Raw genomic sequence first — 13,138 nt, 5'->3', positions numbered from 1 at the left:
CAACCATAGTCTTAAGGAAAGTGAACATCATACATAAACACGTCAGTATCATCATCATTATTTTACATTTTATTTTTTTTTTCATTTTATTTTCTTGATTTTTTTTTTTTTTTTTTTTTTTTTTTTTTTTTTTGTGTGTGTGTGTAAAAACCGGAGAAGAGGAAAACTGTAGACTCATTCCAACACCCAAGAAATTGTCAGATTCAACCAATTTTAAGATGAAGTGTGGCTTGTGGGGAAAGTAAGCGTATGCATTGGAAGTCTAGATGCAAGGGCTCGGAAAACAAAAAAAGGTCTTCCTTTGCCTGGGAAATTTTGGCTTTTATAAATATATCAGTTTTAGTGCAGAGATGACAATGGATACAACCTTTCTTTTCGTATTATAACACAAGAAAGCATTTGATTACTGCATTCTGAAGAGAAAATACTGAAAAAATTCAGAATCAGAGAAAAAATTAGAGGCTCCAGTGGGACTTCTTTTTGTTATACCACTGTAATATTTAGAACATTGTCAACTTGCCTATATACCCATAAATTATTTAATATATGAATAAAGTAATCTTCATATCCAGACATTTTTTTTTTAATTTATGGAAACATTTAGCTATTTTCTGTAACCTAATGTTAAGTCTGGTTCATGTAGATAAAACTATAGTGCATTATTCATTATACACAGTAAATAAAAGTTCAGTTTACAATTTACGAAAATTGATTAGTGTTACAGGTTTGCATTCTATTATGTCGGACACTAGTCGTTGTATGAAGTTTGCTCAATCGCTGAAGCTCTTAACCTATCTTCCCTTCTCTCTTAGCTTGTGTTGCCAATGTGGTGTGGCCATAGATCCCAACCCAGCCAACATGTGCGTAGCTTGCCTTAGGACTCAGGTGGACATAACGGAAGGAATTCCAAAGCAAGGAACGCTATTCTTTTGCAAAGGGTGTGAAAGGTAAGATTGTTTTTCTTGTTGTTTTGATAGCTATAAACCATAGGTTTACTTTCCCTCTTACAGAGAAGAGTCGTCTGCCTTGAAAGAAAAGAAAAAACACCATATATAAATGAGTTGTGCGAGATACATTTGAAAACTTTCATTAGGTGTAAGCTATTCTTCATGTCACTTAAATTTTGAGTAGCTTACAGTGCTTCATTCATGCAAGTGTCATTGTTCTTCGATCAAAATGATTCACTGTTGGATTCTCGGCGGAAGTTCATGTAGTTCGGATTCCACATTAATCAGTAGGCCCACGTCTCATATAGCCTCACTGCTGAACGGGACATCAAACTCAATTGAATTCGATCATGGTTTAATCTTCGAAACATTCTGAGTCATAATATTTCTTGCGAGGACATTCAGTAATTTTACGTACCGTTTTACTTAATTTTAATTCCTATGGACATGTTTTAGTTGCTTACTGGAACTTTTAAGTTGATTAAAGAAAGAAAAAAAATGCATTAAGTTATATCAAGGTGTGTTATGCCATGGTTTGTTGTTAGGTTCGTAACTCCGAAATCAGATGAACTACAGCATCTTGAATCCCTGAATGTAGACAGTGTGTGGTGTGTCTGATATAATGAACTGAAACACATACGTCTTTTAACCGACTTGAAAAAGAGGAGGAGGTTTTCAGTTCGATCTGTCTATATATCAGTATCTATATATCAGGGTTGGCTGGTTTAAACCAGCTGTTTAAAAAAAAAAAAAAAAAAAAAAAAAAAAAAAAACTGGTTTAAACCAAACAAAACAAAAAAAAAACGAAAAATGCTTTAAATCGTGTGTACTTCATGGTGACGTCTCCACATATGAAACCATCTGCATTACATTTATGTACTTTTCACCTTTTAATCAAGGGGTCCCGTGTTCAATTCTCGGTCGAACCACAACCCATCTCTCAAGTGTAAACCAAGTAGCGATTCGAGGTGTCCCTTTAAGCGAAAGTCTTCTCCGTGATAACTTTGGTATTTCATAAGGATGTTAAGCCTAAACATACGAAGTGAAACCAAATTATATATTTCTACTTGCCTGAATGCCTGTTGTTTTATAAAGAAACCAAGGTTGCTTAAATATATTGATAGAAATTGGCAAAATTTATCAACTGCCTACGCAGCTTCCAACATCAGCTTGAATTTGACTTTGTTTTAATTTTATTGAATGATATCTACATACCAAATTTGTAATTTAATACCTCAGTTTTAGCGTAATGATTATGATACATTGACCTTAAAATTTTACATACAAATACTTTAAAGTAATAACAGGATTTTCCCAATGGCTAAGGCGGGAGTTTCCCGATTTATATATAGTGGTATAATGTTTTTACTTGTGTAACTGTTTATCATTTTGTCCTTCTGAAATGACTCTTGACAATTATATTAACAACTAGGCCAATGTAAAGATTAGTACAGCATACTTTTATCACGAGTCCTTCGTGAGTGAGTCGGCGATCGCATTTGTCACCAATTAGTCCCGGTTTCGTGTCGAAAAGGACAGTTTTTCTTGGATGAAGCCGAGAAGCGGTTTGGATTCCGCTTTAAGCTTATATGACCCCTTCCAGCATAACCTTGTTGTTGCATAATTACACCAAGACGAAACAAACTCATTTCTGTCCATATCTTATATAAATACATAGAGTAAATTATTTAAACCAAAAAAACCTGGTTCTTTGGTTTTTTCAATAAAAACCATGGTTTTTGCCAACCTTGCTATATATATATTTTGTCGCACATGTTTTCAAAGTCGACCCATTTTAGAGGAAAATAGCGCCCTACCTTTAATTTCGGTATCTAACCAAGTTAATGGGATTCCAGAAGGTGGGGAAATTAAACAAGCTTTTGTCAGGGAAATAGGTAAATCTCTGCCTGGGAAAAGTTTACAAAAACCTGTGGAAACCGTGCTGAAGTTCTAAAATGTGATCCAGAAAGCGTGGAAAGTGATCAACTTTTTTTTTTAGAATTTCACTATTTTTTCACGAAGGTTTAATAATAATAAGTAATAATGTTTATTAATAGTACAGTACACTACTGTCCAAACAGGAAAACATTGTTTCTAAGGTTTCCTATGATTAATGTTTCACTAATTCCTCTAAGATAGTTCCATACGAGGAAGGGGTTCAATTCCCGGCGGGAGCTCATGTGGTTCGGATTCCACGTTAATCAGTAGGTCCACGTCTCATATAGCTTTGCTGCTGAACGGGACGTTAAACTCAACTCAACTCCATACGAAGGAGGAATTTACAATGTGTCCAATTTAGTAATGTTAGAAAAATATCACTGCAAATTGAGTCTTAGGTGAATTTACCTCACTTGTGATACAAGATAAGTGTTGCGTTTATAATTAGATTTTATCAGTGTGATAATTTGATCCGTAAGTTCGAGTAAGTTTATTAATACTAGTATTGATAAATGAGATTCAGTATTTGTTTTCTGTTGTAGATACTTGAAGCCACCAGCAGAATGGGTTTCCTGCAGCTTGGAGTCGCGTGAGCTGCTGTCTTTGTGCCTTCAGAGACTCAAAGGCCTGAACAGAGTAAAATTAATTGATGCGGGATTTGTATGGACTGAGCCTCATTCAAAAAGAATTAAGGTATGAAATTGGTTAATTATATTGATGAAAGGTTATGGAAGGCTTTTGTATCAGTGTTTGTAAATGTTTATATGGTTTCGATAAGTAAGATGTTTATAAATCAGTTATTGTTGTAGCTCTTTTGTAATGAAATAACAATTGATCTGTGCATTAGTGGGGATTCAAATGAAAAAAATCTATCTGACCAATCTCTAGCAAATTTTCATCATAGATGAGGTTTCGGGCCTGGGACTGATATTATCATTTCACTTTGACGGTACAACGTAGGGTTAGGGAAGAAGGAATATATCAAAATAAATAAAATTCATAATTCTTGAACCATGAGACCGATTTAACTTTGAAGATGTAACTTCGGGGAGGGAGAGATGTTTAAAATTAATCAAAAATGACCGATATTAGTGTCGAATCCATAGTTTACGGGGTCACTGAGACGAACAGTGACACTTCCGAGCCGTTTATATCCAAATTCAGCCTGCATTAGTACTTTATGTTCAAAATGAAACGTATTCTCCCAGTGCGAAGAATGGGTTAAATTAGTTAAGTATGCAAGAAATTTTTCACTGTATTTTTTCAAAATTACATTGCCCTCATTTCTTGCAGTTGTAGTAATTTTGCTTACTTCTAACAGACACTTTCTTAAGGTGCTCTTAATTCTCAGTAAACTATGATAACACAAAATTACAGTTTTTTTCCTAATATTTTTTAAAATCCTCTGAGTAAGTTTCTCACAGCAATAGGATCTTCAACACAAGGATGCAAATACAAGGAATTTACATTGTCATTTTAACAAAATAGTGCAAGAGGAAATTCTAAAAAGTGAGATGAGTTGCGCGTGAATTGACCAGATTTTGTTTAGAAAGGTGTTAGGAAACAACGGAACAGTACAGTTGGTTGTGGTGGTTAAAGTACAGCATCCCATCCCTTTTCTGCATCGAGGGTATATGAGACGTAGACCTTATTCTGCACTGGAATTCGAACTACTGTAATTGTACAAATTTCAAAGGTCTCCAACCGGGAATCAAACCCAGGACCGCATGCATCAAGAGTGTGCATCAGGAGGGTTATCGAGACAGTACATTAAATATTAGACGCAGTAAATAAAAGAGTATGTTTACAAATTATAAACATGCGTCAATTCATATCCTTAACCCTGGAATGTACACCCAATTTCTTTTAGTTTTAATATATACACACAGATGGGATACTGGAGAACTTTAACTACTTACTTCATGTTTTTGTGACAAAATTTTAGCAGAAATGTCTTTATTTCAATATTAACATGAAGTTTGGAAATGACTGAGATTATTATTAGTAAAACACAATTGCTGTCACTGGTTAATTACGGCATTATTTTAAAAAGAACTATAAATAAGGAATACTGCATTTATTCTGAACTGACTTTCACGTTATCATCAACTTTATTTAGGTCTTCAAAACTGTCAAAGTCATCTCTTTAACAAAATAATATTTTGGATGGCATAAACAAAATTGTGTCCATTTGGTCTGCAGTGGTTAATATTTAACCCTACAGTGCATTATTTTTTATTTCTTTGTGGAGAAAAAAAAAGATAGTTTTGCAAAAGAAATTAACAATGCGTAACGGAAGTACCGGTACACTTAATAGTGCTATCTATGCGGAAACTGGAATTATGACTAGCTTCGAACGTTCCCAGTCTGGTTTAACATGCATTAGCAACTACATACCGTTATGTAGGAAAGCACATATTATTTACCACTATGACCTATATCTGTCCCACTATGCATTTTAGGGTTAAGAAAGAAAAAAAGCGTAGTTATTATAGAACTTCTAATATAAAAAATAATACACTCAGCAATACACAGATGAGGTACTCCAAAATAAATATATGCTTTGAAAAACCAACAAAAACCTAAGTTCAACAAAAGAACGCGTGCATAGTAGTAGATTGTAATATCAATTAAGAATACAAGAAGTATATCACGCCAGAACAGTGCGGCAGTGCGCTATTTGCAGGTAAACAAGGAATTACTGGGATGCCACAGCACCCCTGTGTGTATTCCAGGTTTAAGTAATAGCATTTGGAATATTTAAAAAAAAAAAAAAAACATTAGGATGAAAGTATGATACTAGGGATGTAATATATGTGGAAGGTAAAAGAGGGAGGGGAAGGTGTAGCTGATGGATGATATTTAACGAGGTAATCCTTACATAGAAGCAGAGATTAGCAGAATGCCTTGCTGCATGAAAGTCTCAATATTTTCCGTACGTAGTTATCTTTTATTTTCTTTCAATATCTGATCTTCCACAGCTTCTAATGATTCATTTGGTAATTTGGGAATGTATTTTGTAAGAAGGAAAGTTGAGCTGTTTATGTGTCATGATGCTTATTCCTTCGCAATGCACTTAGGTAAGAAAGGTGTTATTTAGTCCTAAATTTAAAAAAAAAAAGATTCGATCCCAGCTCGCGCCGTGTGGAATGTGTGGTGGACAAACACCGTGCTCGTGGGTTTTCTCAGGGTTCTCCCGTTTCCTCCTACTTTCTTCATTCCACCATTTCATGCATTTCTCATCTTCACCGTCTCCTTTAGCCTAACCGGCATAACCGTGGGACGTAAAACTTAACGATTTTATTTCATTTATTTTTAAAAAAAAAAATTGAAACTATTGGATGACTATACTGATAAAAATAGCTCTCTCCAAAACCCTGTGAACAACCATAAAGAAAATCGAGAAGCAACAGAGGACGAAATATTGGAAGAAAGAGTCAAAAATAACTACGTGTAATATGATAAATAACTTTTTATTGTTTTATTACATAATACTAGTGTTGAAAATTCAATGGAAACTTAACCGCTTTAAAAGGGATAGTTTGCTCTTGAGATTTTTCTTTTAACTTATTTGAACTTGAATTTTTCAAATAGAGCTCAGGTAATTTTTTTACATGTTTCGTAAATTCATATTTCATAAAAACTATCATGTGCCATGATGATCATTTTTCATGAAAGCATCCACAAAGGCTAGTTTATTCTTGGAGTTGAGTTTTATTATTTTTCGACGATCTTCGCAAAAACGACTTAAGCGACTTTGTTCATATTTTATAGAGAAATATTTCTTTAATCCTACAATATGGTGTAAGATATTCCCCATGAAAAGATCCACAAAGGCAGTTTAGATGAAGGATATTTTCCTCTGAAGTTTTCTGACAGCGTTTAGTTGCATATTTTTGTTATGTTTCGTAAATTAATATTTTGGTAATTACATCATGAAGCTATTTAATTTAAAGAATAGGAGCGGAAAGTTTAGTGCTGTGGCCCATACATTTTATTTTCGAACTAATTACTCTGTACTGACTATGAAAACACACCAGGTAGGATTAGCGTCGTCGTTACTGTAATAGCGTTGTTAAGGATTTGTTTTCTTCGATGTAGGTAAAATTAACAGTGCATGGTGAGGTGCTTGGAGGTGCTATTCTTCAGCAGGTGTTCGTGGTGGAATTCACAGTTAATCATCAAATGTGTGACGATTGCCGACGGACAGAAGCCAAGGACTATTGGAGAGCTGTTGTAAGTATCGTACAACGTGTATTAACAACCACTCAACTCACATTACTTTTCTTGAGGGACTTGTTATTATTCATTCCGTTCAATTAATTCATTTACAATACAAAACAGGAAACTCAACGATCATGAAACCACTAAAGTTACATACTATAATATTATTTTAATTATTGTCTCTGTCCCTCATAAAACTGCAGATACGTATTCTTAAGGGTCTTCAATACAGCGAAATTAAACTACCGCTAATTTTAGAGTTTTTCCTGTAATATCTTCAAAACAAATAAAAATATTCGGAAGTCAGAAACGTAGTGAACTAGACAGTACGATTTTCTTTACAACTTCTATCTGCTTTCGATTTGTAACTGTAGATACATTTAGCATTTTTTGCGAGTTCTGTGAATAGCGGCATACCAAAAGCAGATAGGTGAATTGTGGTAAAGGTATTACATGCAAAATCGTATTGTCTAGTTCACTACGTTTCTCCTTTTCGAATATTTTTTATTTGTTTTGAAGATATTACAGAAAAACTCTAAAATTAGCGGTAGTTTAATTTCGCTGTAGTGAAAAGCCTTAAGTTTATAACAAATTCAATATAGGTATGAGATAAAACGATGTTTTACTCTTTAAAATATCCATTGCTGAAATGCCTGGCTTTTGCAAGGTTTCTGGAAATAAAATTCAAATAATAAATTTCAATCTTGGTTCCAATAATGAGACCAACAATTAAACAGGCAGTTTTTCAAGAATTACATTATTTTACATATTCTTTTATGCAGTATTTTAAAAGAATTTGGTTTACCAAAACTCTTTTACATATTTACCTTGCCTATCTGTCCTTTCGTCTAGGAGAAGAGAAAACTGAATAGCTACTTGATGTATCATTGGCCAAGATGTAGAGGGTCACAAATTAGGAATAGAGTTCGTTAATAAACGTGATATTTAGTCCAGAAGTGATAGATATCAACCATTTCCGGTTTTAACGTTGATCATTATAGAGCAAAAACGGTAATAAATAACTAGGAGCGGTTTTCTGAAATCTGTTTAGGGCCCAAGTTTAAAATATATTAAACGATAATCATGTCTTTTGTTCTGTACGGTTGCGAAACATGGTTGCTCACTCTGAGGGAAGAAAATAGACTGAAGGTATTTGAAAACAAGATCCTGAGACGAATATTCGGACCCAAGAGGAGTGGGAATGGGGAATGGCGGAAACTTCATAACGTGGAACTACATAATTTATACCGTTTACCAAACATTGTTAGGATGATCAAATCTAGATGGCTTAGATGGGCAGGTCATGTAGCCAGAATGGAAGAAAGTAGAAACACTTTCAAATTCTTAACTGGAAGACCAATCGGAAAACGATCATTAGGAAGACCTAGGCGCAGATGGGAGGACAATATTAAGATGGATTTCGCAGAAATAGAAATACAAAATAGAATCTGGATTCAGTTGGCTAAGGATAGAAGTCAATGGAGAGCTTTTGTGAACGCGGCATTGAACCTCCGAGTTCCATAGGCCATAGAGTGAGTTAGTTAAGGGCCCAAAGAATTAATTTTATCTTCATCCGTAACTATCTACTATAACCGGAAGTGATTGAAATGCGGTACAACTTCCGGTTTCAATATTGATCTACATAGAGCAAAAACAATGAGAGATAGTGGGAAGCTTTTTCGACCGAATGTTGTGTACACATGACAGTGCTAATTGTTTACTATTATGCTTTTAAAATTACAAGGATAATTCAAAAGGCTTTTTTTTTTTTTTTTTTTTTTTTTTAATAATAGAAACACAAAGAAACTTTTATTTTCAATAATGTTTACAGCGGGAGCTCATGTGCTTCTGATTCCACGTTAATCAGTAGGTTCCGTCTCATATAGCGTCGCTGCTGAAAGGGACGTTAAACTCAAAATCAACTCAACTATCCATATGTTTGAGGAAGCGTTGAACTTCATCTTTTACCTCGCTGTCGTTGCAGAAGTGCGTTCCGGCCTAGTGTTCTTTTAGCTTGGGAAACAGGTGGTAATCATTGGTTTGGTCAATCTTCGCGAAAATCAGTACGACAAGCTGCAAACTCCCTGCATCACTTGCAGATGTTTTTCACATCCATGTACGACTCGCCATACACTTCCGTCAATTGGCGATGCGTTTTAATCTTCTTGTGCGTTCAAGAACTTAGTAAGTGCGCGAATTTCGCACCTGATGGTAGCGCCAATCGGAGCTGCATTACAAATGGTTATCCAAGCGAAGACTGAGCGTTTCAGCGAGATGCGTGTGCTTGTTTGGGCGAGTGAGAGTGTATGTATGGGGGGGGGGGGATGTGGGAGAAACTACAAAACAGTGTTGCCATCTGCCGTACGAACAGTTCCCTTTCGGGCCAAGTAAATTTGTGGTGGACAACATCATGTCTCTGGGTTTTCTCGGGGCACTCCTGTTTTCTCCCATATTTACATTTCACCATTCTTCCATCATTCATTTGCCTTTAATCATAGTCTCCCTTAACCTAAAGAGCATAATCGTGGAACGTTAAACGAACAGTTGTTTTCCCTGCGTCCCCGGCGCTTTTGAGATCGTACTTTGCGAATTACACTCGTATTTTTTTCTGGACTTGTAAACTTGCAGAACTAAGGTAGCAACCATATGTTTCCAGTGTTATTTTTATTTATTTATTTTTTTGTACTTTTGGATTGCTTTACTCATAAACTTTATGAAGTTTTATAAATTATTGTGTGAAGAAACGTTTTCTAAATTTTAGGTGCAAGTAAGGCAGAGGGTCGAGAATAAGAAGACGTTTTACTATTTAGAACAACTAATCTTAAAACATAAGGCACATGAACAAGCCCTGGGAATTAAACCAATTCACGGTAAGCTACTTGTAGATGCCATACTGTTCTCTCTGATCTTTGCACTGGTGGATTTACTTGTTTCATTTTGATACTTTTCAGTTAAAATTAGTATCGCCTATTTCATATAACTAGTAAAATACACTATATACAGGGGGACCCAAAAGTTCACCTCTGCATTGATCAAGTATAACATTCTAGTTTATGGATTTATTTGCTTCAACTGTTCCGGGCTTAAGTTATAAGTAAAAAAGACGTTAAGAACAAACAATAAAGAAACTAGGTCTACCTGTTTGATAACAACAAGAAATGATATAAAATACAGTGAGCTGATCAGTGTGGGACTTATATACCTACTTTTGGGCCACCCTGTATAGTAGTTAAAATTTTTTAAAAAAAGTGAGTTCCGCTTCTTATTATACTTAAACTATTGTAGACTCATGGCCAAGTAAATATACTTTAAATATTTATTTATTTATTTTAAATCGAAGAAGTTACTTTTGAAATGTTTACAGATTTTTTTTTCTAAGATCAATACAACGAATTCGTATATATGATCCTAATATAATCCTAACGTAAGCATTTGCAGTACATGCCAATTTAAATACGTCCCCAGCGATACTTTTCCTTCGTTACTAACATAATTTTCCTAGTAATTCGAATACAGAATCAGGGGGGGGGGGTCCCCACCGGGTCCAGATCCCTCTTAAAACTTTGTAATTCTTATACATTTGTATACGTTTCTAATAAAAGTATACGTGTTTAGCAGAGAAATGATTGATGTAGCCGAAAGAATTGATCTTTCACTTCATTTTTGCCATTCATTTTCTAATAATAAAAGTAATCTAGAGCCTTTCTATTTGATCTGTGCCCCTTCTGGCGCTGCAGTCGATGTGTGCTTTCCCGTACCTCCCTCAAAAGAGGAGGAAGAAGTTGTTGCGGCCGAGATCTTTCAATTGTTAGATGCGGAAGCGTTGCCAAAATGAATTATTTCACGGACTTCGCTGTCCTCTGTTTTGTTAGCCATTCTAAGTAGCCTACGACCTTCACTCTTCAAGACCAAACGATTGAATGACAAATTGCAACACAGCTGACGTCATTCACTTCTTTTCCGTAAGCAAAGGGAGGATTTCCTCCGTCAGAGGGCGGCGGGGGTGGGGCCGAAGTATAGTTCACATAGTATAGTTTCCGAGGGCATAGATGAGATAGACAGGCTCTAGTTCTATTATTTTTTCTAAGAGTATAGGTGAAATTATTTATCAATTATTTATTGTCTTTTCAGGCGCAGAATAACAGCGGTTCAATACTATGTAGATGTAATATATTGTAGTATTAAACCCCTTAAGCTTTGTACCCCTCCCGACAAAAAATCCTGGGAGCGCGCCTGCACAGAGTACGAATATTTCAATATTCGCTTACATTTACTTTTGCAGCTAATGTATTTAGTGTATAGTGCAGATTACACCTTCATTTAACTTAATTTTGAGTAACTTATCATTTATGAACAAATAATCATGTGTGATCGGTGTCCGTTATTCAGAGGTTCCATTGTAGTAATATTATTTACTTTCCCATTATTTTGAAAGTTAAAAAAAGTTAACATACATTTTGATGAGATAATTGTTGACAGATAAAATGACAGTGTAGCTTTCATGTGTATTTCTTGTATTTTTCAGATGGGTTAGATTTTTATTATTCGAATGAAGCACTTGCAAGGAAAATGGTTGAATTCTTACTGACCGTTGTTCCATGTCGCTACCAACAGTCCAAGAAGCTTATTTCTCATGATATCCATAGTAACATTTATAATTACAAACATACATTCAGGTTTGTGTTACTATGATTAATATTTTAATGAGTTTTCCTGTTTTCCTGCGGGTTACATTACGGTCGTAAGTGTTTTCTTCATTTAACAATCTAAAATATTTCTCTTTGTTTATTATTATTATTATTATTATTATTACACTGTGTTCATATTTTCTAATGTGTATTTTTATATACAGATGTAACACATGGGCTGAAAAGTCCCGGGCCTAACAAAGAAAACACCGTTTTTTTGGTTCAAAATTAGCTTTATTCATCAACGTAATCTCCATGAAGAGCAACGCAATCAGTCCAGCGCCGCTCTAACATTTCAATACCACTTTTGTAGAACGATTTATCTTTTGCCTCAAAATAGGCCTCAGTTGCAGCGATAACCTCTTCATTCGTGCGAAATTTCTTACCGGCGAGCATTTTTTTCAGGTCTGCGAACAGCCAGTAGTCGCTGGGAGCCAAATCTGGCGAATACGGTGGATGTGGGAGCAATTCGAAGTTCAATTCATGTAGTTTTGCCATTGTTTTGATTGACTTGTGACACGGTGCGTTGTCTTGATGATACAAAAGTTTTTTCTTTGCCATATGCGGTCGTTTCTTTGCAATTTCGGCCTTCAAACGCTCCAATAACGCTATATAATAGTCACTGTTAATGGTATGTCCTTTCTCAAGATAGTCGATGAATATTACACCACGCACATCCCAAAATACCGAGGCCATAACCTTGCCAGCCGATTGTTGTGCTTTCGGGCGCTTTGGACGAGGTTCACCAGTTGCTGTCCACTCAGATGCCGATCGTTTTGATTCCGGAGTGAAGTGATGGATCCATGTTTCATCCATGGTCACATATCGACGCAAAAAGTCCGGTTTGTTACGTTTAAACATGGCCAAACACTGCTCAGAAGCATCAACACGTTCTTGTTTTTGGTCAACAGTGAGCAAACGCGGCACCCACTTTGAACAGAGCTTTCTCATAGTCAAATGCTCATGCAATATAAAGCCAACACGTTCTTTTGATATCTTTACGATGTCAGCTAACTCACGCACCTTCACTTTTCGATCATTCAAAACAAGTTTGTGGATTTTTTTTATGTTTTCTGATGTTACTGCCTCATTTGGTCGTCCACTGCATTCTGCATCATCGGTGTCTCTACGACCACGTTTGAAGTCAGCAAACCAACGTTTTATTGTTGTTTCTGATGGAGCGGAGTCCCCATAACACTTTTCAAGCCATTGCTTCGCTTGAACGGTATTTTTTCCCATCAAGAAGCAGTGTAAAATTAAAACACGAAATTGTTTTTGATCCATTGTTTTGAAACTAACACAAGTAGGGTCACTCTTTGCACAATAACTCACAGACGAATG

At 35.5% G+C, this 13,138-nt stretch overlaps 1 protein-coding gene across 1 annotated transcript in view; it reads left to right on the top strand.

Annotated features, from left to right (window-relative positions):
* Nmd3 (60S ribosomal export protein NMD3) overlaps window positions 1-13,138 on the top strand; it is a 69,929-nt gene that overhangs the window by 6,154 nt on the left and 50,637 nt on the right. Inside the window, exons 2-6 of the mRNA XM_081756047.1 lie at window positions 813-947; window positions 3,428-3,578; window positions 6,987-7,121; window positions 9,871-9,979; window positions 11,635-11,785. Of these exons, the coding sequence (XP_081612173.1) occupies window positions 813-947; window positions 3,428-3,578; window positions 6,987-7,121; window positions 9,871-9,979; window positions 11,635-11,785 (681 nt within the window). The remainder of the gene's footprint in view (window positions 1-812; window positions 948-3,427; window positions 3,579-6,986; window positions 7,122-9,870; window positions 9,980-11,634; window positions 11,786-13,138) is intronic.

This window comes from Thermobia domestica, chromosome 4 (genome assembly GCF_964235325.1).
Source record: "Thermobia domestica chromosome 4, izTheDome1.hap1.1, whole genome shotgun sequence".
In the NCBI taxonomy this organism is placed as follows: domain Eukaryota; kingdom Metazoa; phylum Arthropoda; class Insecta; order Zygentoma; family Lepismatidae; genus Thermobia; species Thermobia domestica.
The sequence above is the reverse complement of the archived record's forward strand: the minus strand, read 5'-3'. Positions and strand labels throughout refer to the sequence as shown.